Source organism: Ictidomys tridecemlineatus, chromosome 12 (assembly GCF_052094955.1).
Source record: "Ictidomys tridecemlineatus isolate mIctTri1 chromosome 12, mIctTri1.hap1, whole genome shotgun sequence".
Classification (NCBI taxonomy): domain Eukaryota; kingdom Metazoa; phylum Chordata; class Mammalia; order Rodentia; family Sciuridae; genus Ictidomys; species Ictidomys tridecemlineatus.
Genome location: NC_135488.1, coordinates 77331729 through 77354524, shown reverse-complemented (window position 1 = coordinate 77354524; position 22796 = coordinate 77331729). Strand labels below are relative to the sequence as shown.

At 40.8% G+C, this 22796-nt stretch overlaps 1 protein-coding gene across 11 annotated transcripts in view; it reads left to right on the top strand.

Annotated features, from left to right (window-relative positions):
- The window catches only part of Eml6 (EMAP like 6), a 255296-nt gene that overhangs the window by 116032 nt on the left and 116468 nt on the right, over window positions 1-22796 (top strand). For 10 of the 11 annotated variants that reach the window (XR_013428978.1, XR_013428979.1, XM_078029167.1 and 7 more), the window contains exon 7: window positions 622-757. The exons of the other annotated variant lie outside the window; for it this stretch is intronic. Coding sequence is in view for 8 of the 10 variants with exons in the window: in XM_078029167.1 (XP_077885293.1) it covers window positions 622-757 (136 nt within the window). In the remaining 2 variants the exon portion in view is untranslated. The remainder of the gene's footprint in view (window positions 1-621; window positions 758-22796) is intronic. 11 annotated transcript variants of the gene reach the window in all.

The following is a 22796-nucleotide window of genomic DNA, read 5'->3' as shown; positions in this document are numbered from 1 at the left end:
TCTGGGATGCCGCTGCTGCTGCTCTGTGGCCCATGGTTGGACTAGGAAGGCCATAGGCAGCTCTTGCTTTCATGCCAGTTGGTGAACTAGACCTTCCTCACTCCATTGAGGTGCTGGGTGTTGGCTCCTGCATTAGTGTCACAGGTTCCTAAAATGTAGGCAGATCCATTGGGTTCCTAAAACATTGCTTTTTAAAAAATACAATCTGTGATCAATTTAGAAATGGTTAAGGAGCACTAGAAGTACTTGGGGCAATGGTTATAATCATTGCAGTACCGGGGAGTGAACCCAGGGCCTCACACATGCTCGGCAAGCAGTGAGCTATATATCCATCCCTTTTGATTCTGTGACTGGGTCTCATTAAGTTGCCCAGGCTGGCTTCACACTTGTGATCCTCTGGCCTCAGCCTCCTGAGTAACTGGGATTACAGACATGCACTGCTACTCTGTGGATTGTTTTTCTTGTTGTTGAAGACTATTACAAATGGCTACTTTGGTCTATTGTGAGAATTTCAGTAGAGAACAAGCTGTTTTATTTTTTTTTTGTTTTGCTCTTGTGTTTTTAAATCAAGATTCAACTGTAGCAACTATAATGATTGCAGCATTATCTATTAATCAACAGGCTGGAATATTTAGCATGTATGCTTGTGAAGAAGGCTTTGCCACTGGTGGGCGAGATGGTTGTATACGATTATGGGATACTGATTTCAAACCAATAACTAAAATTGATCTCAGGGAGACAGAACAAGGATACAAAGGTAATATATGTATGAATGCATATCTGTGACTCTGAGTGTTAAACACATGCAAAGTTCTTTATTGATGTTTAAGAGGCATCAAATATAATGTGAAATTCTGTATTTCTCTGTACCTCACCTTATTCTATAAAGGATTAAGGAAGTTTATGTAGATATATTGAATAAGACCAGCAATACATTAAAAATAAGTGGACATCCTTTTTCCTAAGTGGCACAAAGTTGTCTGTATATGCAGGAGGTAGTTTTCAGTGATCAAACTAAGAAGTGCTGGACAAGTTGGTCACCCTAGATGTGACTTTTCTCCGTCTCTGAAAACAGACATGAATGACAGGAAAAATGGGACAAGGAAAATATTCTTAAAAAAAATAGCTTTGAACTAGTAGCCAGTTTAGAACTGGCTACTAGTTTAGTAGAAGTCTAGAACATGAGCTCAGAGTTAGGGGGCCTGGGTTAAAGTCCAAATTTTAACTCATGATTTGAGACCTGGGTCAGATTTCTTAACATCTTTGGGTCTGAGCTTCCTCATAAATAAATGAGTGTAATATTAGCAGGGAACTCAGAGTTTCATGAGGATTAAATACACTTACACAGTGCTGGGGATAAATCATGATGCATAGTCAGCACTCTGTAAGGGGTAGCTGTAATTCCAACATACAGAGTGTGTGTGTGTAGAATACCAAGCAGCTCATACACATTCTTGCACTCTCAGGGTCGGCCTATTACCTTTTCATAGATAAAGAATTTGAAGCTCAGAGATAGTAAAGTAGAAAATGCAAAGAGGAAGGATAAGACACAGTCATAGCAACGTTAATATTCTAAGCACAGATGATCTCCAGACCTGACCCCAGGCTCCTATAGCCAGTGCTGAGTGAGGAGTGCTCAGTACCATGAGACCTAGGATCCACGAGATGAAAACTTCAGTATTCTTCAAGCGACGGGGAATCGCTTCCCGTTGAGAATCAGAGAGAAATTTCATGAGAGTCTCCTTAGTAAGGATCCTTGACATGGAGGTTCACAGTCTCTAGAAAGCCTGAAATGAGTTATTCTTCATGGATCTTTATCACCAAGTCTGTACGTGGGCTGATGATGGTGCTGCCACACATGTTCTGTAGGCCACGTCTTGTGGCCATGTGCCCCACTCTCTGCTGCCTGGGGTAGACTTCAGAGGACTGAGAGAAGAAAGAAGGGACTGTACATCCCTCCGGCCATCCTCCTTAAATAGTGTTTTCAATCAAGCTTTCTTAAAAATTGAGCACCTGGGAAGTGAGCTGGACATTGTACTTCCTGTTTGTTACCGTGAGGCCAGCTTCTTTATATAACCATTGAATGAAAGAAAGTGTCTTGACAGTCGGCTCTTATAGAGATTGGACTGTTCCTTCCCAGGATTGGACTGCTCAGAACCCTGGTGTGGATCTACCTCTGGATACAAGTCGCAGTGGGTGCTTAGGAAGCTGTAGAATTTGAAGTTGACTTTGGTGTATGGACAAGGAGAGATCGGATGAAGGTCCTTAAGTTCTCCGTCCAGAGCATGATTCAGTGTAACTTAAAAAAATATTTAGAAAAATATTTCAGATAGATATGAACAAGCAAATCCCTGTAGCAGCAATATTTGGAAAAAAAAATAAATAAAGCAGTCAAAATGTTTTGACCTTGAACCTTCTTGACATATCCTTCAAGGTATAACTAAAACCAAAACATTTCCTCAGATAACTGATGAGTTAACTTGCTAGACAGGATGGTTGACCATAAACTGACCATAAATATTGGGAGAGCATAGACTTGACTTGAAATAATGACTTCCTTTTGGCAATGATATCATTATCACTCTGTTCACCTCTTTCAAAAATCATATCTTATAATTAATGTGTAAAATTTAAAGCACAGGGATCAGGACAGAAGCCATTATTAATTCACCCTGCTATAATTTTTTTTTAATCTGATATGAAGTCCTTGACCATGACTCTCAAAGGCCAGTTTAGGAACTGGTTCTAAATGAGCAACTATGTAATGAGGGTTTGTATTGATCACACACAATCAACCCCATGGCCAACTCCTGTTTCCCACGTCAAAAGAGGATAGTTAGGGATATCTTCCATCTTGTATCCCCGTCAGCAGATTCCCACACACCTGCCTTTACAGGATCAAAGTAGTTCTGGCTGGTGCATGGTGAACAGGTGGAACTTGAAATAAGCCTGCATCCTGTGGGATGTGGCCTATGGTACCTGGGCTTGAGGTACGTTGGGGAGGGACTACTATGCCTATTACATGAATGGCTAATGGGACAGTAGCCTATATTTCAGGAGGAGAAATGGACTGTGCTTTTAAAGATGTAGATTATGTTCCTGTTCAAGCCCAAGGGAGTCGTAAGTGGGAGTGGGAAGGAGCTCCCAGGAGAGTCGGGGTGGGGACTGCTCAGAATGCAGCCTCATAGATCACTGAGTGTCCAGCCATCTTCTTAAGTTTTAGAATTGCTGCTCCTTCGTACTATAGGGATACTGCCACACCAATGATCATAGTGGCACAATTCACAATAGCTAGACTGTGGAACCAACCTAGATGCCCTTCAATAGATGAATGGATAAAAATAAATGTGGCATCTATACACAATGGAGTATTACGCAGCACTAAAAAATGACAAAAATCATAGAATTTGCAGGGAAATGGATGGCATTAGAACAGATTATGCTAAGTGAAGCTAGCCAATCCTTAAAAAACAAATGCTAAATGTCTTCTTTGATATAAAGAGAGAAACTAAGAACAGAACAGGGAGGAAGAGCATGAGGAAAAGATTAACATTAAACAGAGAAAGGGAGAGAGAAGGGAAAGCATATGGAAATGGTAGGAGACCCTCAATGTAACACAAAATTACATATAAGAGGTTGTGAGGGGAAAGGGGGGGAACAAGGGAGAGAATTGAATAACAGCAGATGAGGTAGAGAGGGAAGATGGGAGGGGAGGGGAAAGGCAGCAGAATACAACAGTCACTAATATGGCATTGTGTAAAAATTGTGAATGTGTAACTGATGTGAGTCTGCAATTTGTATTTGGGGTAAAAATGGGAGTTCATAACTCACTTGAATCAAATGTATGAAAGATGATATGTCATGAGCTTTGTAATGTTTTGAACAATAAAAAAATAGGGAATAATATTGACTAAATTTTTAAAAAAAAGAAAATTCAAAGTAAAATTCGTGAGATTAGTGCTCAGACACTTACATCATTAACATTTATTAAAACACTAGGTTTTATGTTATATCATTTGTATAAATGGGCATATAGCACCAATCATTTTCTATTATCCTTTTTTGTTGTTGTTGTTGTAATGACAAAACTAAGTTGAGTATTTTCAGACATCTTTGCTGGGACCAATAGTTTCTGTTACAACTGTCATAGCATATAGCCTAGGAAGTCCAAAGTGTTACGAAAGAGCATAACTGAACTGAAAAATTCAACACCTCTACCCCAAGAAATAGTATGTTAGTATATGCTAATAAAGGACTTAAAGGAATAACAAAAAAAAAAAAGAATTGCTGCTCCTAGCTGATTCTTTATCTGTCTAGTTTTTAAACTGATGTTAATGCATCTTTTTAATAAAACTTCTTATGGTAATTAATGGTAATAGTATCTGTAAAACATGGGCTTAATGTACTTTTTTGGCTCATTCAAGTTTTAATTATTGAAATAAATTTTATCCACATTGCACCCATTTAAACACCCCCCCCCCCAGCATGGTGCCTGGGATGACCTACTTTGGGAGCTCTGTCACACAAGTCTCCTATGGACCATGAACTTTAATAGAGATGCTGGTGTCCATTCCAGCTCTCAGTGGAAAAACCACACACATCTCAAGTGAAAAGAACAAGAGGCTCCTGACTGAAGTGTTGGTAAAAACCAAATCCCACCCACCCATCACCCCAACTCGGAGTTCTCCAGCCTTCATGGCCTGAGCTGTGCAGATCTTGAGCCAGAGCTCGGTGCCAACCTCACGCTACAGAAGGCAAGGAGGCTGTTGTGTTTGGAAGCTGCTTTTGCACAGCTGAAACCCCAAGAGAGTCTCTGAATAGGCCTCCTGTTGTGATCGCTGAACCCGCTCTCCAGGGACAAGGGTAGGACCTCTAGAACACATGGAGATGTGTCCCAAGACCACAGTGAGGCAGAAGTCCCCCAACAGGTGTGGGACTTAAAACATGTAGGATCTGAGGAGGAGATCAGAGGTAAGGAAGAGGTAAACGGTGTTCTAGCCTAGACAGGTACCACGCCCTTGATCCCTCAGCCAGGGCCTTGACCCTTTCAGCATGCCTTTTAGTGTGGGGTTAAAGAAGAGGGAAGAAAACAGGGTGCAGAAAGGACAGAACAGAAAGAATGGAGTGGACAGATGTTGGTGGTAGTTTATCACACCCTGAAGGAAATCTTGACCCTCTGTTCTATCTACTTTTTGTTTCAAAAGTGGAAATGAAGTACATTTGAAAGGAGCAAATTCAGGCAAGGAAATGTTAGAACACCTAGGCCTTCAGTTTGAACATGGATCTACATGTATGGATGGTTTTACGAGAACTTTTCCATATACATGAGCTTGCTTTCATATTTTTGTTGTTTGTGTAACAATGACTGTTGAATTCATTTCCATGGAGATACAGTGATTTCTCAGTTTGCTCAAATGGCTTTCTAAACAAACTTAGCAACAGAATGAGGGTCATATCCCAATACTCATGACTTGGTACTAATAATTATCTGTTTGTTAAATTTAAAAAAAAATCAAAATGTAGAAGCCAGTACTTACCAGCATTTAGAAATCAAGTGTAATGTGATAAGCACAGTGTGCTACCTGTAAAGACTTCCATTGCTTCTCCTGTAGACTTGTAAACCTATAAAATTAATCTGGCAATTTTCAAGTTTTTTTAATGTAAGGTTTGCATATATTTGCATTTTCTAATAACTTGTTAGACATGGAGAGAATGATTTTTAAATGAACTGCAATACATACTAAGCTCAGAAAAAATAATTCAGCTCAATTATAAAGAGACACTATTATTTCTCTTACATCATTGTAGTCAAGCTTGAGCTAATTAAGACATTTGACTTCCAGTGAAAACAATTAACCCTACTTTAGATTGAGGGTGAAATCAGTTTAGAGTCGGGTCACATTCACATCAACAAGAATCAGTTAAGGCCAGGATTGATTCTTAGGACTCCTTCCTCCCCACCCTCCAGCTTATTCAAAGAAAATGTCCTTCACATAATCAGGAAGACCATTCCTCGATCAAGGGAATTGTAGTGTTTTAGTTACACCAGCGACTTGGACATCTTTTGTGAGTTACTAGATTTTTTTGTGTTCAAATTTTCTCTAGTGCCAATTGTACACGATGAATCAACAACCTAATTCATGTAGTGCGTTAGCTTTCTGTCACTGACAAAATACCTGAGAATGACAATTTAAAAAAAGGGAAAATTTTATTTTGACTTACAGAGATATCAGTCCACTAACACTCAGAGCCATTATTTCTGACCTAAAGTGAGGCAGAACATCATGGCAAGGAAACATGGAGGAGAAAAGCTGCTCACTCCATAGAAGCTGGATGCAAAGAGAGGAAGGAGCTGGGGACAAGATGCATGCTTCTAGGGCACACCCTGAGTAGCCTCTTTCTTCCAACGAGGCTCCACCTCCTTTAGATTCTACCACTTCCAAATAGTGCCACCAGGAGGGACCAAGCCTTCAATACATGTGCCCCTGGGGGACATTTCATATCCAAACTTTAACATTGAGCATCTTTTACCTGCAATTCTGAAAGTGAAACAGTTTAGAACAAAAATTTTGCTGACAAATAAAAATTTTTTTAAGGAGAGAGAGAGAGAGAGAGAGAGAGAGAGAGAGAGAGAGAGAGAGAGAGAGAGAGAGAGAATTTTAATATTTATTTTTTAGTTCTCGGCGGACACAACATCTTTGTTGGTATGTGGTGCTGAGGATCGAACCCGGGCCGCACGCATGCCAGGCGAGCACGCTACCGCTTGAGCCACATTCCCAGCCCCACAAATAAAAATTTGTTAGCAAAACCCGACCTGAACAGTTATGAAGCTGGTTGGTGTCTTATACATGTGAATTTTCCATAGGTTTCACTACAGAAATGTTTGATACGAGGTGGTATCTCAGATCCCAGTAGACATATTATGATTCCAAAGTCCAAACTTCTCTAAATTCTAAAATGCACCTGGTACCAAAGGATTTCAGATGTCTAGGATATTGGATTGCCAATACATGTTTCAGTGAATATCAAATTCTGGAATTTCCGAGCTGGAAGAGATATTGGATATCGGCGAGAACTCTTATCACCTTATAGATGAGTAGAAAGAAACTTAGGGTCATTAGCATCGAGCTAAGTGTAAACTTAGGGCTCTCACTCATATCTCACCAAGCTTACTAATGGTGCATTTTGAATCTGATCATTTCAGAAGCTAATGGCTCAACGGGGTAAAATAATGTAGCTTAAAATGATTTATGGTAGTGGCAAGAGAAGCCAAAAATAATCCTTAAGGCAAGTCGACCAAAATGACTTCTATGGTGATAAATTCTTGATGATTAAATATTTTGAGTTAATGGTTATAAATGAATATGTCTAAAGGAATACACTAGTTAGTCACACAGCATAAGATGTATTATTTATCCATTTGGTAAATATTAAGCACCTACCAAGTTCCTAGGAAGTTCCTAGGAAGTGGGTAAGCTGTTCTAAAGTGCCTGCTCTAGTGATTAGTACATTTTTATTTGGGGGAGAGGGTTGTTTTAATTACAAATGCATATTTACTGTTGCTGTGTCTAAAACTAAACTCCTGTCAGTGCAATCCTGCATTAAGCTGATCACTAAGCTAAAGGTAGAGGCTGAAGCCCCCTGGACAGAAGATTTTCCTCCTTAGACTTGTCACCATCTCTACTGCTCAGTCCTTGCCTGGGCTACCATCATCTCTGACACTGATTACTGCAGTTGCTTTAAAATTTGTGTTTCTGCTTTGACCATTGTTCTCTGCACAGCAGCTACAAGGACTGTTCCAAGTTTTCATGAATCAGATCTCGTTATTCCTCTCGTCAAAACTCTGTGATGATTCCCCATTTTTTCCTCAAAAGGCTGAAGGTTTTTACAGTGGCCACCTTCCTGCTCTGGCTCCTCCTTGACAGGTCAAGTTGGCTCACACCTTCTCCTCTCTGCATTCCCAGGCTGCTCCCTCTGCTTGGAACACTGACCTCAAGAATCTGAACAAAAACTTCCCTCCTCCTCTTCAGGCCTACTCTCTAGTGAATCTTCCCTGATAACCTACCTGGAGTTGCAGCCCCCTCTGCCTCCACCTGCTGGATGCTCATCCAGATCTACTTTTCACCTCAGTATACAATAGCAGAATGGATGTGTTATGTTTACGGCCCTTCTGTTTCCAAGGACGAGGGTCTCTCGGTTCTTGGATCCCTCTGGAGCATTCACAACAGTACCTGGCACATGCCGCAAATAACTGACAGATGAGTGAAGAGTGCATTCTGTGATGGGAGCGCAGGGCCCTGCTGTAGATCCAAGTGACAGCCATGCAGAAGGAGGAATGGATGACTTGTTCCTTGGTATCAACCTGCTGCATTCAAGCTTGACCCCCAAGGGCCAAGACAGGAGGTCTTAGAACAGGATTAAGGAAGCGAGTGCCAAGGTCACATCTCTACTTGAATTCTCGCCCTCCAAGGCAGAGAGAGGATGGGGAGGGATGGGTGAAGATGGAGGCCAGGTTATACTTCCCTTCTATTCTTACCATTTTTCTCTGAGTACAAGAGGGTCATATAGCCTAGCAGCTCTCAGCCAGGGGCAATTTCATCTCCTAGAGAACCTTTGGCATTGTCTGTAGGTGTGACTGGCACTTGCGGGTAGAGGTCAGGGATGCTTCTATATCTCCTACAACACACAGGATAACCACCACAGTGAAGAATTGTCTCACCCCAAATGTTAATAGTGTTGCAGTTGAGAAGCCCTCGTGTAAGACATTCCAAAGACCAACTCTCCAATCTGGGAGCAGCCTTGTTTACTGTAGAAACATAACCAGCCCACCCTGTTCTGGTCTCTGGGGTAGCTTCATTACTTGCCTGTACTCCCCGTGGCCTCTGTCACACTTTCCCTGTGTGCCCACCATTCTCCTTTGGGCCAGGCCCTTCGGTCTCACTGTCTGTCCTTCTGCTGAGAAGGTGGCACAGAGGCATATGGTGTGGGAGCTGGGGACCGTGAGGCATGCAGCCAGGAGGCACAGCGGTGTTTGCTCAGACCCTGCATGCAATGTGGTGTCAGACGAGCAGAGGGCTGCCTGGCTGTTCCTTCTCCTAATTTCCCTGTAAACATCTTTCTGAGTCAGCCTCATATAAAAGCCAGCCTGGGAGTTCCCTCCCTGATTGGGAGAGTGCAGGTTTCTATCTCTGCAGCCATGTTCCGCTGTATGGATCCTTGAGTTTCTATGCCTATAAGAGCTTGGGTCCTGTGGGATGGATTTTTGTTTGAAATAACCAGGGATTTTTTTCAAGAACCACTTTTACTATCAATTCAGTTGGAAATTTTCAGGGAAAGAGGCCTTGTAAAGGGAAACAGTAGACTGAAAACTAGCTACTCTCCCTCAGCAAGGCCCAGCATTTAAGGCTGGCTTTGGGGTGGCCAGGCACATTCTACACAGGTTTCATTTAAACTTCAAACAGCCCTGGGGTCCCCAGGCAGGGTGGCCTACTGCGCCCAAGATCTGGATAGCTACACAGGGTGCCATATATAGAACCAACCCTATACTTGGTTGAGTGCTTTGCTGTCATTGCCTTAAATCTTAATTTTCCTTTTTTAAATCGAGCTAGGGATATGAACGTCAAGTAAAACTTTTTTATTAAATTTTATTTTTGGTTAACACCTATTGTTCATATTAATGGAGTTTAGTGTGGTTTCATGCATGTGCTTATATGCACTGAACAAGTCCACCTTCTCTTTATCTACCTTCCCCCTGACATACTTTTTTTTTTAAGATTCCACATATAAGAGAGAACATGTGGTACTTGTCACTCTGTGTGCCATTTTGCTGCAAATGGCAGAATTTCATCCTAGTGACTAAATCCTATTCCACAGTGCACATACACCACATTTTCCTTATCCCTTCATCTGATGATGGATACTAGGCCAATTTCCTACCTTAGCTCTTGTGAATAGTGCCTCAATAAATGTGGATGTGCAGATATTTTGGTATGTTGATTTCATTTCCTTGGGATACCTAGAAGTGGCCTCGCTGGATCATATGGGAGATCTACTTTTAGTTTTTAAACAATCACTGTACTGTTTTCCATAAAGACTGTGCTAATTTATATCCCCACTAACAACAAATAAGAGTTCCTTTTTCTCCACATCTATGCTAGCATTTGTTGTTTGTATTTTATTTTTGATAAAGCTACTCTAATTATAGTGAGATGGTATCTCGTAGTTTTGATTTGCATTTCCATGCTGGCTAAAGCTACTGAGCATTTTTTTCATATTTGTTGTCCACTTGTATTCTTTTGAGAAGTGTCTATTCAGATCATTTACCCATTTTTAAATTGGATTACTTAGGTATTTCTTTAGGCTCTTTGAGTTCTTTACATAGTCAGGATATTAACCCTCTGTCAGGTGAATAGTAGGCAAATGTTTTCTCCCATTTTGAAGGTTGTCTCTTTGCTCTGTTGATAGATGTTGTCTTTGTTGTTCAGAAGCTTTTGAGCTTTATATAATCCCATCTGTTGAATTCTGTTTTTGTTTCCAGTGCTTTGGGGGTCATGTCCAGAAAATAATCAGCCTTAACAACTTAGCAAGGTCCTAAGCAACTCAGTGAGACCCTGTCTATAAATAAAACACAAAAAGGGCTGGGGATGTGGCTCAGTACCAATGTCATGAACTATTTCTCTACATTTTCTTTTAGTACTTTCAGAGTCTTAGGTCTTATCTGTTTCAGGTTTTTATTTTTTCTTTGTTTTTTTTTTAAATCTATTTTGAGTTGATTTTCTACAGGGTGAGAGACAAGATCAAAACTTCTGCATGTAAATTTTCAGTTTTCCCAGTGTTACTGAAGATGCTATCTTTAGTGTATATTTTTGACCCCTTTGTCAAGAATCACTTGGTTACAGATGCATGTGTTTAATTGGGGGATCTCTCTTGTGTTCCATCCACACATGTGTCTGTTTTTATGCCCATGCCAGGCTGTTTTTATTACCACAGCACTGTAGTATGTTTTGAAATCAGGTATTATGATGTCTCTGAGTTTTGTTGGTATTTTGATGTGGAATGCCTTGAATCTGTAGATTGCTTCAGGTTGAATAGATATTTTAAAGACATTAATTCTTCCAATCCATGAATGTGGAAGCTCTATCTTTTTGTGTCATCTTCAATTTCTTTCATCAGTATTTTGCAATTTTCATTGGAGAAGTGTTTACTTCCTTGGTTAAACTTATTTATATTATTTATTTTTTAGCTATTATCCATGGGATTATTTCTCAGCAAATTTGATATTTTAAATGGAAAACCTATTGACTTTGTTGATTTTGTATCCTGCTATTTTCCAGAATTTATCAGTTCTAATAGCCTATTGGAGGAGTCTTTACATTTTTCTATCCCTACAAACCAGGATAATTTGACTTTCCCCTTTCATATTTATATGCTATCATTTCTTTCTCTTGCCTAGTTTCTCTGATTAAAATTTCCAGTACTGCTGGGCATGGTGGCACACACCTGTAATTCCAGTGGCTCAGGAGGCAGAGGCAGAAGAATAAGGATCTTGAGTTCAAAGCCAGCCCTTAGCAACTTAGCAAGGTCCTAAGCAACTCAGTGAGACCCTGTCTATAAATAAAACACAAAAAGGGCTGGGAATGTGGCTCAGTGATTGGGTGCCCCTGAGTTCAATCCCTGGTTTTAAAAAAAAATCTAGTACTATATTGAATAAGAATGGACACCCTTGTCTTGTTCCTGTACTTAGAGGAAATGCTTTCAGCTTTTCCCCATTCAGTGTGATGTTGGCTGCAGGTTTATCATATCTGCATAAGCTTTATTATGTTGAGGTTATGATTCTTTTATACCTATTCAAGACTTCTTCATGAAGAAATGTTGAATTTTATCAATACCTTTTCTGCATCTGTTAAGATGATAGTGATTTTTTTAATGTAAAAATATTTATTAAAAACTGTTTATTTGAAAAGAAGAGACCCATAATAACTAAAGCAATCCTTAGCAGGAAGAGTGAAGCAGGTGGCATCACTATACCAGACCTTAAACTACACTTCAGAGCAATAGTAACAAAACAACATGGTATTGGTACCAAAATAGACTGGTAGACCAATGGTACAGAAGAGAGGACATAGAAACTAACCCACAAAATTACAATTATCTTATATTAGACAAAAGTACCAAAAACATGCATTGGAGAAAAGATAGCCTCTTCAACAAATGGTGCTGGGAAAACTGGAAATCCATATGCAACAAAATGAAATTAAACCCCTATCTCTCACCATGCACAAAACTCAACTCAAAATGGATCAAGGTCTTAGGAATGCAACAAGAGACCTTGCATCTAAAAGGAGAAAAAGTAGGCCCTAATCTCCATCATGTGGGATTAGGCCCCAACTTTCTTAATAAGACTCCTTTGGTGCAAAAATTAAAACCAAGAATCAATAAATGGGATGGAATCAAACTAAAAAATTTCTTCTCAGGAAAAGAAACAATCTGTGAGGTGAATAGAGAACCTACATCTTGGGAGCAAATTTTTACCCTTCATACATGAGAAAAAGCACCACTCTCTAGGGTATATAAAGAACTAAAAAGTTAAACTCTAAAAAGAAAAAAAACAAATAACCCAGTCAATAAATGGGACAAGGACATAACCAAACACTTCTCAGATGATGATATATAATCAATCAACAAATATATGAAAAAAATATTCATCCTTGCTAGCAATTAGAGAAATGCAAATCAAAACCACTCTAAGATTTTATCTCATTCCAGTCAGAATGGCAGCTATTATGAAGACAAACAACAATAAGTGTTGGTGAGGATGTAAGGAAAAAGGTACACTCAAACAGTGCTGGTGGAACTGCAAACTGGTCCAGCCAATATGGAAAGCAATATGGAAATTTCTTGGAAAATTGGGAATGGAAACACCATTTGACCCAGCTTCCCTCTCCTCAGTCTATACCCAAAGGAATTTAAAATAGCATACTGCAGGGACACAGCCACATCAATATATATAGCAGCACAATTCACAATAGCTAAACTATGAAACCAACCTAGATGCCCTTCAGTAGATGAATGGATAAAAAAAATGTGGCATATATAAACAATAGAATATTACTCAGCAATAAAAGAGAATAAAATCATGGCATTTGCAGGTAAATGGATGGATTAGAGAAGATAATGCTATGTGAAGTTAGCCAATCCCAAAAACCAAATGTCAAATATTTTCTCTGATATAAGGAGGCTGATTCATAGTGGGGTAGGGAGGGGGAGCGTGGGAGGAATAGACGAACTCTAGATAGGGCAGAGGGTTTGGAGGGAAAGGGAGGGGGCATGAGATTAGAAATGATGGTGGAATGTGATGATCATTATTATCCAAAGTATATGTATGAAGACACAAATTGGTGTGAGTATACTTTGTATACAACTAGAGATATGAAAAGTTGTGCTCTATGTGTGTCATAAGAATCGTAATGCATTCCACTGTCATATATAAATTAAAAAATTGTATTTGTGCAGACACTGAGAAAATAGAGCTGTGGGGAAAAGAAAGACAAAGGCTCTGCTATTGTAGAGTTTTAGGTTCTAATGCAGGATGATTGATAGTACTATACCATATATATGAATATGTGTGTATATATATGTGTGTGTGTGTGTATAGATTTGTGTGTGTATATATGTGTGTGTGTGTGTGTGTGTATTATATTATGAAGCAACCATATGACCTAGTTCAAATTAGTGAGATGTTTGTGGAGGTAATTGGTGCCACTTCCTGATCTACATTAAAAATTTCCCATATATGATCTTTTATTGTTCCCCGTTTTCTGGTTAGATGCCAGCTCTTAGGGAAGCCTTAGAAGTCACGTGTTGAAGATGGTAGAGGCTCCGTTAGCCTGAATCTATTTTTCAATTCATTCTAATTAGTTATATATGATAGTAGAATGCATTTGGGTACTCTGACATTAGGTACATATAGATTTATAATATTTTTTTATATCTTCTTGTTGAATTGATACATTGATCATTATGTAGTGACTGCCTTTGTCTTCTATTTTAGTTTTTTTTCTCTTAAAGAGTACTTTTTCAGATACAAATATAGCTACTCCTGCTTATTTAGGTTTTCATTTGCATGGAATATCATTTCCCATCCTTTCGGTCTGTGTGTGTCTTTACTGGGAAGTGAGTTTCTTGTAGGAAGCATATTATTGGATCTTGTTTTGTTTATGTACTTTCAACTAGCTAGTTTTCATTTAGCCACTCTATCTTTTAATTGGAAAATTTAGTCCATTTACATTTAGGTTTATTATTGCTAAGTAAGGAATTATTCCTGTCATTTTGCTGATTTTCTTTTAATTGGTTCAAATATTATTTGTTCTCTGTCCCTCCTTGTTCATCTGGGTGGTTTGATGGTTTATTGCATTGATATTTCTTTTCTATTTCTCTTTTGCATATCTATTTTGCTAGTGGGATTTTTGCTTTCACATGTTTTCATGGTGGTAGTCATCTTTCTTTCACTTCTAGAGTAGGACTCACATGAGCACTTTTTATAAGGCTGGTCTGGTAGTTACGAATTCCCTCAGTTTTATATCTTTTGAAAGGTCTTTATTTCTCCTTTGTTTCTAAAGTTAATCTTGCTGGAATAATATTTCTTTCAGGACTTGGAATATTTCATTCCTTTCCCTTATGGCCTGCATTGTTTCTCTTTTAGTTTAATGAGTTACCCTTAAATGTAACTTGGCACTTTTGCAGATTTGAGAATTATCTGTCTTATACTTTTGAAATTTTTATCATAATCGGTTATGGAGATTTTTTTCTGGTCTTGTTTTTTGGATCCTATAAGCCTCCTGTACACAAATGTCCATATCTTTCTAAGATTAGGAAAGTTTTTTTGCTGTTATTTCATTGGGTAGGTTTTCTTTGCCCTTACCTTTTCTCTTTTTCTTTGGATATTAAGAAATGTGGATATTTGTCCATTTAATGGGGTCACATTGGTCTTTAATGATCTCTTTTTTTTAAAAAAAAGAGTGAGAGACAGTAAGAGAGAGGGAGAGAGAGAGAGAATTTTTTTAATGTTTATTTTTTAGTATTTGGTGGACACAACATCTTTGTTTGTATGTGGTGCTGAGGATTGAACCCGGGCCGCACGCATGCCAGACGAGCGCGCTACCGCTTGAGCCACATTCCCAGCCCTTTAATGATCTCTTCATTCTTCTTCTTTTAAATATCTCAAAAGAACTCTCTTCAAGTTCAAGTACTCTTTCTTCTGCTTGATCTGTTCTGTTATTGAAGCTTTCAACTTTATTTTTATTTAACCTATTTGAGCTCTTCATTTCCAAATCTTTTTCAAGATCCCTTTGCTGAATTTCTCATTATCTCATTAGGAAGACACTATCCTTCATTGTCTTTCTAATTTCATTTAACTATTTATTGGTATTATCTGGATCTCATTGTGCTTTTTCCCTATATTTTTTATTGGTGCATTCTAGTTGTAAATATTGATGAGATTTGTGGTCACACATTCATACATGTACACAATATAACAATAGAATTTGGCCAATGTCACTCCCTAGCACTTTCCCCTAATTCCCTTCATTCATTGCACTTTTTTATAATCATTCTTTTAAATTATCAGGGATTTTATCCATATTGATGTCTATGTCGGTCATTGCTAGAGAATTTCTGTGTTCTTTTGGAGACATTTTATTGCCTTGTTTTGTCATATTTCTGATACTTCAGAAATTAGGTTTACACATCTAGTGGATCAGGTAAGTCTACCACTTTTACAGGATGACCTTCTTAGTAAGTGGCTTTCTCTAGAAGATATGTCTTGGGGTGTTGGTTTGTTAAGCAATGCCAAATTTATTTCCAGCTAGGCATTAAATAATATGGTTTTCCTGTAGCTTCTTTGATTATAATTATTATATTGGGCACAGTTCATACCACAGTAGAGTTGGAGAGACCCCATTGTGTCTGTAGGTCACACAAAAGGAGGGGTACTTTATTCTAGGGGTTCTGGTAGGTGTGGGGCACACAGCAGTGAGTGTGGGGTGCTCATTGTGTGGCTACTCTTACAATGGGGCTGGTAGCTTCAATTGAGCAGTAGAGGTTTCCCCAGGTACTGTTAGTGCCAGCTCTGCTCCTAGTAAGGGTCTCTGGCACTGGGGGCCCAGACAGTGGTGAGGGGCCTGCAGCACTTGTCCTCTGCCTATTGAATGGTGCAGGCTCAGACATTACACAGGGAGAAGTGGGGGGAGGAACCGCATCACCGCCTCGGTGGTGGCACTCACACCGTCCTGACAGTGGTGGAGAGTTAGGTGAAGTGGGCATATGGAGTGGCAGTGGGAGGCCAGTGTGCCTCTCTGTTGCTTCGCTGGCAGTACAGGTGTATGGGTGAGGTGGGGGCTGGAACTGTGGAGTTGTTCCAGACCCCTTTAGCACACTGCTGTGGGCAGAGCAGCAGTGGGAACTACTGGCCATCCCTCCCTACCCTGTCAACAACAGGCACCTCAGCATAGTGATGGGGTGGGGGATAGCAGGAACTGGTTATGTAGAGGGTCTACTGACAGTCTTGGCACTGACCTGAGTCTACATGTGGTTGACCGTGCTGTGGATCAGAGGGCAAGCGCCTGGTCTTCTGGTTTTCAAGAGTATCAACCGCATTCCCCTCTGTGTCCGATACTATCCATCCCTCACAGTGCAGTGCACCCAGCAGGTTTGGGCCTCAGTTGCTCTGCTGGGTTAAGTTGGGTTTGCAAGGCAGTGAGTAGACTGGAACTTTCCAGTAGCTAGGATTGCCAGTGTCTGGACTGATATTTCTATGGGACTTTGCTTTGCACCTTTATCCCTACAAAGGGGAGTCTCCCCTTCCCTGGCTGTGGAACTAGAGTGGCAGATACTGGGGTGCTTTCTCTTTCTATGCTTTTGTCCCAAGTCTTCGAATCTTACAAAGTCCCAGTCTCTCTCATACTGATTCCCATGTTGCTCACCTCAAAATTCATTCATACGCTTGTTACCTTAGTTCTTCTTTGTGGAGGAGGAAGATGCTGTGCACTTCTTATCCATCCATATGAAATTCTTAATATTTTTAAACAAGGGGCTCCATGCTTCCATTTTGTACTGGATCTCAAAATTTGAGAGGCCAGTTCTCTCTCAGTCAATCCCTGGGGAGATGCGTGTCTTCCTTCCTCTTGTTTCCTTCTGGTTCCCAGCCTTGCCCTTGAGACACCCCATCAAGGTGGTCTCTTTCATCCTTGAAAAGGGGTTCAAAGGCCCCTAACACTTGCTCTTACATCTGGGTGAAATCTTGTCCTCTTAGTGCCTCTTATTTCCCTCACCCTCCGGGCACTCTTTGGAATTGCATCTCTAATGACATTAGGTTGACAGGAGACAGCCATCACCTTGTCTTGTTTAGTAATCTTTGCTGCGTGCTGTGGGTACACATCCACAGAGATAGGAAATATACCTTTGTGGGGAACAGTATTTGCTTCCAAATTGAGCTGGCATAATCTTTTATTTCTGTTGCTTGCTTACTCCATGACTTGGCAATAAATATAAACTTTCTATGCTGTAATCTCCTCATTTATTCAACAACTATTGATATTTCAACAACTATGGACGCCTGGTGCAGTCCATGGAGTTAATGATAGCATCTCCCCCTAAGTCATCACCAGCATTCATGAGCTCAGGGCTCAGTATTGGTGGTGAGGGTCCTGACTGCCCACTTTCAGGACTCGCTTGTTGATTCAGAATCTACAAGCTGCTTAGGCTGGCACAGTGTTGCACACCTCTAATTTCAGTGAATTAGGGAGGCTAAGACAGGAGGATTGTAAGTTCAAGGCTAGCCTCAGCAAATTAGCAAGGCCTGAGGCAACTTAGTGAGACCCTGTCTCAAACTATAAAGGGCTGGCAGTGTAGCTTAGTGGTAAAGCACCCTTGGGTTAAATCCCTAGTACCAAAAAAAAAAAAAAAATCAGCTTTCCAAGGTTGCATTGTCTCTGGCCTGTAGTGCAGCAGGCCTCAGTCTTTCTGCCCTGCTGTGGTAGATCTGCCAGCTGCAGCTGAGGATCCATCGCTCGAGCATTGCCTGGTGATGCAGCCTGGCGCTCTACATTGCCACCAGTCTGGCTGAAGTCCTAGAACACTGTAACTAGGCTTGGCAGGCAGTGTTCTCAACCCTGGTGACCTAAAAATAACTATGCCTTGCCCAACTCCAGACCCATTGAGAGGAATCTCCGGGTGGTGTCCTGACATCTGTATTTTTTAAACCCTCCATGTAGATTCTGATACACTGTAAGTGTTGGGAACAACTGCTGTCATTTCTTTACCATATTTTCAGGCCTTGGAGCAGCAGACTTAAGAACATCATTAACTCTGCCCTGCTGCCAGTTTTCTCCTTAGGCCAAATAATCGGGAGGCCATTTTATTCACGCAATTGTTCTCTGTTGGACAGCTCCTTTGCTTCTGAGAGTTTGTAGTGCTCTCCCATCAAAATTATAAAACAACAACACAAAAGAGTTGTAGCACAAGAACTATCTGAGACTTGGGGGGATGTATGTGTATATGTAACATCTTCATAGCTCTTGGCTGACTCTATGGGACTGGAATCTGAATACACACACACACACACACACACACACACACACACACACACAGAGCGAGTTGTGCTACACTGAAACATAAACGACCCTGACAAGGCACAAAGACCTGATGGTTAAAATAATAATTTATGTCGATGGATTCCCTCGGTGCCAGACATATGTAGGGTGTTACTGCATTGAATCCTCATGATGCTGTGAAGTGGGAGTGCTAATGTTATCTTCACTTTACAGATGGAGAAACTGAAGATTTGGAAAATTAAATAACTTGGTATGTGTCCCTAGGACAGGCTGGGGCTGGGATACAAATTCAGTCTATTTAAACAACTAGTGAAAAATAAGCACTGTCCTTTAGTAATGAGGTCTGTGTTATTTTTTCCTGGACCAGATCTCCCTGAGCCCAGGTTTTAGGATGGTAGCAGAGAGTATTAGAAGGATACTGTTTTCTACTTTCTCGTCTGAATGTAAAAACCAGAGCAATGTGCTGGTAAGAATTTGATCTTGGGCTAAGGATGTAGCTTCATGGTGCATAATACTTGCCTAGCATGTGTGGGGCCATGGGGACCATCCCCTGCACAATGGTGGAAAGGGATGGGGGAGGAAGTTTTGGTCCTAGCCTTAGAGGATTTTCAGGTTTAAATGGGTGGTTTGCTCCCTGCTGCCATCTGCTGACCATGTGTACCAACTTCAGCCCAGAGCTCCACATTTCTCACAGCAAGTTGTGGAGAGGGGCCATAGGATCCAAAATGTGGATGCCTCTCCCTACTGTCAGACATATCTACAATGTGCATTTTTAAGAAGAAAAGAGTGTTACTGAGGCTTCACGTCATGACATGTTTTTTTTTCTGCCTCTCTTCATTATTGGCATGCTTCTCATCATTTTCCAAATCATACCCTGGGTTTCCCTGACTCCCAGAATAGAAGATAAAGAAGCAGAGACAGGCTTGATTATTACCCAGAGCAGTGATGGCCTTGGCAGTCTGGCTAGGGCACCACAGTCATCTTCCTCTTCTCTGTGTTTGTATTAGGGAAGTTAGACCAAGCCTGGATACACAGGGGGAAGGGAAAGACTGTCAGAACCTCATCAGGGACCTGTCACTCTGCAGAATGGCTCCAGAATGTGCCCAGAAGAGACTGTGCTTCTCTCCATACCTTTTGCAGGCAGAGGAGCAATTAGGTTTAGAATATTGAAACCAGGGTGTTGCTAGGAAGCTTGAAACACAATTCTCTCCTCACCCATGTGCTTCAGGAAGTAATTCCTATTTAAAATTATTATCTTAAGAATGAGAGTGACCCTGCGTCTCCTCAGTTGCCTGGTAGTAGACTCCAGGGGTCAGCTTGTCTGATGTCACAAAAGATCAATTTTCTGTTTAAAGAACAGAAATGTGTGGAGAAGCTCAATTGGTCTCAGACATGCTCACAGCTCACTAAGTTTGTTGAAAATGACAAAAATGTAGCACTCCTCCTCCTCTCCTCCTGCTCCCCTGTCCCCTCTCTTTTTCTGTCTTTCCCTCTCCACTGCCCCCATATTCAGCCAGAGACAGCCCTGGTGGTGTAACCTCATTGTCTACATTACTTCACCAGAAGCCCCTTGTCTCCTAGTACCACACAGATCTCGAGGCACTGACGAAAGGGTGGGAGCCTCAGACCCCTGCCTCTTCATCTCCTGTTTCCCAGTCCTCTCCTTGCCGGGCCCCTGGAGCTCCCCTGAGAATGTAGTCTGAAGAATGTGTGCCATGTAACTTAAGTCTGGGCTGAGTTGGAATGTTCATCTTTGTTTCTGAGCTTCTTTTGGTACCTGGGATTGAACCCAGGGGTGCTTAACTACTGAGTCACATCCCCAGCTTTTTTGATATTTTATTTAGAGACAGGGTCTCCTTAAGTTGCTTAGAGGGCCTTGCTAAGTTGCTGAGGCTGGCTTTGAACTGGCCATCCTCCTGTCTCAGCCTCTGGAGCAAGTGGGATTATAGGGATGTGCCACCACACCCAGCCTAGCAAGACTATTTTTTAAATGTTAATAGTTGCCAATTCCAGGTGATAATTTGTGGATTTCTTTGTACTTTTCTGAATCTGTTCCCACAAATAAGGCTAAAAAATAGTGGGGTAGTTGAGAGAATAATGTTTGTACATTGGACCAAGTAGAACCTCAGGTCCTTGGGAGAAGTTTGTTTTCAAGCCGTTTAGCCTTCTGTGACTAGACATGGTTTTAGAGACCAGGGGGAGAATTGGTGTGTTTGTGCCTACCGTGAAGACGTGGATTTCAGGCCTGCTTGGAATAAGGCAGTGGCTTTGAAACAATGGGATTTGTTGCTTGAAAGTTCAATATCAGTTAAAATATATAGCACATCATCGAGCCTCGCTTGTTCCATATTGAACTCCGGTGTCAACTATATAGTCATTTTTTAAAATGAATATGTCCCTCTTCCTTTGTTCTCACTGAGAACAGGAATAGTATCTTTTATTCCTTGGTATACTGAGGACTTGAGAAGTATTTGTGACTTTTATATTTGCTCATTCATTCATTAATTCTCATTAAGCATCTACTACCTGCCAGCTATTTTGCTAGGTACCGAGGACACAACAGTAAATAAAACTGAGCTCTCTCATCTTCACAGAAATCCCCTCCTAGTGGGAGGAATCAATGAGTGAGTGACTGATGTTAGAATATCATTAACTCTTTACTTCCTGAAAACTCTGAAGAGCAAGTGCTGCACCTTTCTGTAATAAAATTATGGGTAATGCAAAGCCAACTAGGGAAGTGGCAAATCCAGCCCCTTCCTGTCGGCCCCCTGCGAGAGCTCACAAAACACAAGGGAGGAAGCAAGAACACGGGAACATGGAAGAGATAAGGATAATTGGGCCAAAACTATTCTGCAGGCCAGTGGCCCCTGCACCACAGAGCTGCGTGCCATTGGCCCATCTGGGTGCTTCCCCACGCATCTTCCTTCCCATCCTTGCAGTCCATCCTGATGCTTGCAGCAGAGGATTTTAAGTGGCCGTGAGCCAGCTGTTGCCAAGGTATCCCCACACACAGCAGGAATAAACATCTGCCTGTGTGCTTTTTTCCTTCCACTTCAGGACATGAAATGACAAATTCAGAGTGAGGAATAAAGAGCAGTATCTCATACAAATAGCCTTGTGTCCCAAAGAAAAGCAAACAAAAACCACACATCCCAGAAAACAAAAGTCATACACCTGCTGCCCACACGTGCACAGGCTCCCTGACTCTCCACACCCTGAGCAGAGCGTAGGGTGGATGAACCTACATCGACGCAACATCATCACCCACAGTCCATAGTTAGGCTTCACCCTTGGTGTTGTATACTCTATGGGTTTTGACAGATGCATGACGACATGTGTCTGTCATCATAGTGTCCTAGGGAATAGTTCCACTGCCCTAAAATTCCTGTGCTCTATTTATTCCTCTCTCCTGAAGTTTCCATCTTGTCACAGTGTCATGAGAATTCTGTATTTGAAATATTTTTGATAGAACTGGCCTTTCAAACCACTAGAACTACTTTCTTGGTCAATATTTCTTTTAAAAATTTTGTAAACTTAATTATTTATAGAGCTTCCTTTTGCTTTCAAAGGATCTCAAATTTGGATGATAAGTTACAGACTCTCCATAATTACAGTCTATACCTTAGAGGGAGAAAAACTGATCTCCAGAGAGGAGAGGACTTCCCGGAGTTCCTGGCCAATCAGATAAAGAACAAGAGTGAAACCTGGTTCCCGGGCTTCTGGAACACTGTTCCAAAGACACAAAGCCGCCTGGACAGGCAACTCAGATCGCAAAGCTTATTTAAGCCTTGCTGAATTTTAAAGGAGTTAAAAAAAAAATGGAATTGCTTGTGTAATTTCTAACTCAGATGGAAGAATATTCATAAGACAATAAATGATGAACCCTGTCAGGAATGGAATAGACCGCAAGATGTCAGAGATCAAAACCTAAGCTGAGAAGTGAGAATCTGCCTAGAGAGTAAGAAATACTACGGAGGTAGAAGTTTGGCCTTAAAAAAGAGTACTGTGTTTTTAGAAGAGATTCCATAAATTCAGACAAGGAAGAATAGCATCTTCACTGACAAGTGTTCTGTGGTATTTTGAGACTGAGATTAGTTTAATTTGCATATTCCTGGGACATAATACATCTGTTTCTCCAGTAGAATGAGTCTAGGTTTATATCAAACACATACTCAACCTGCCTAATAT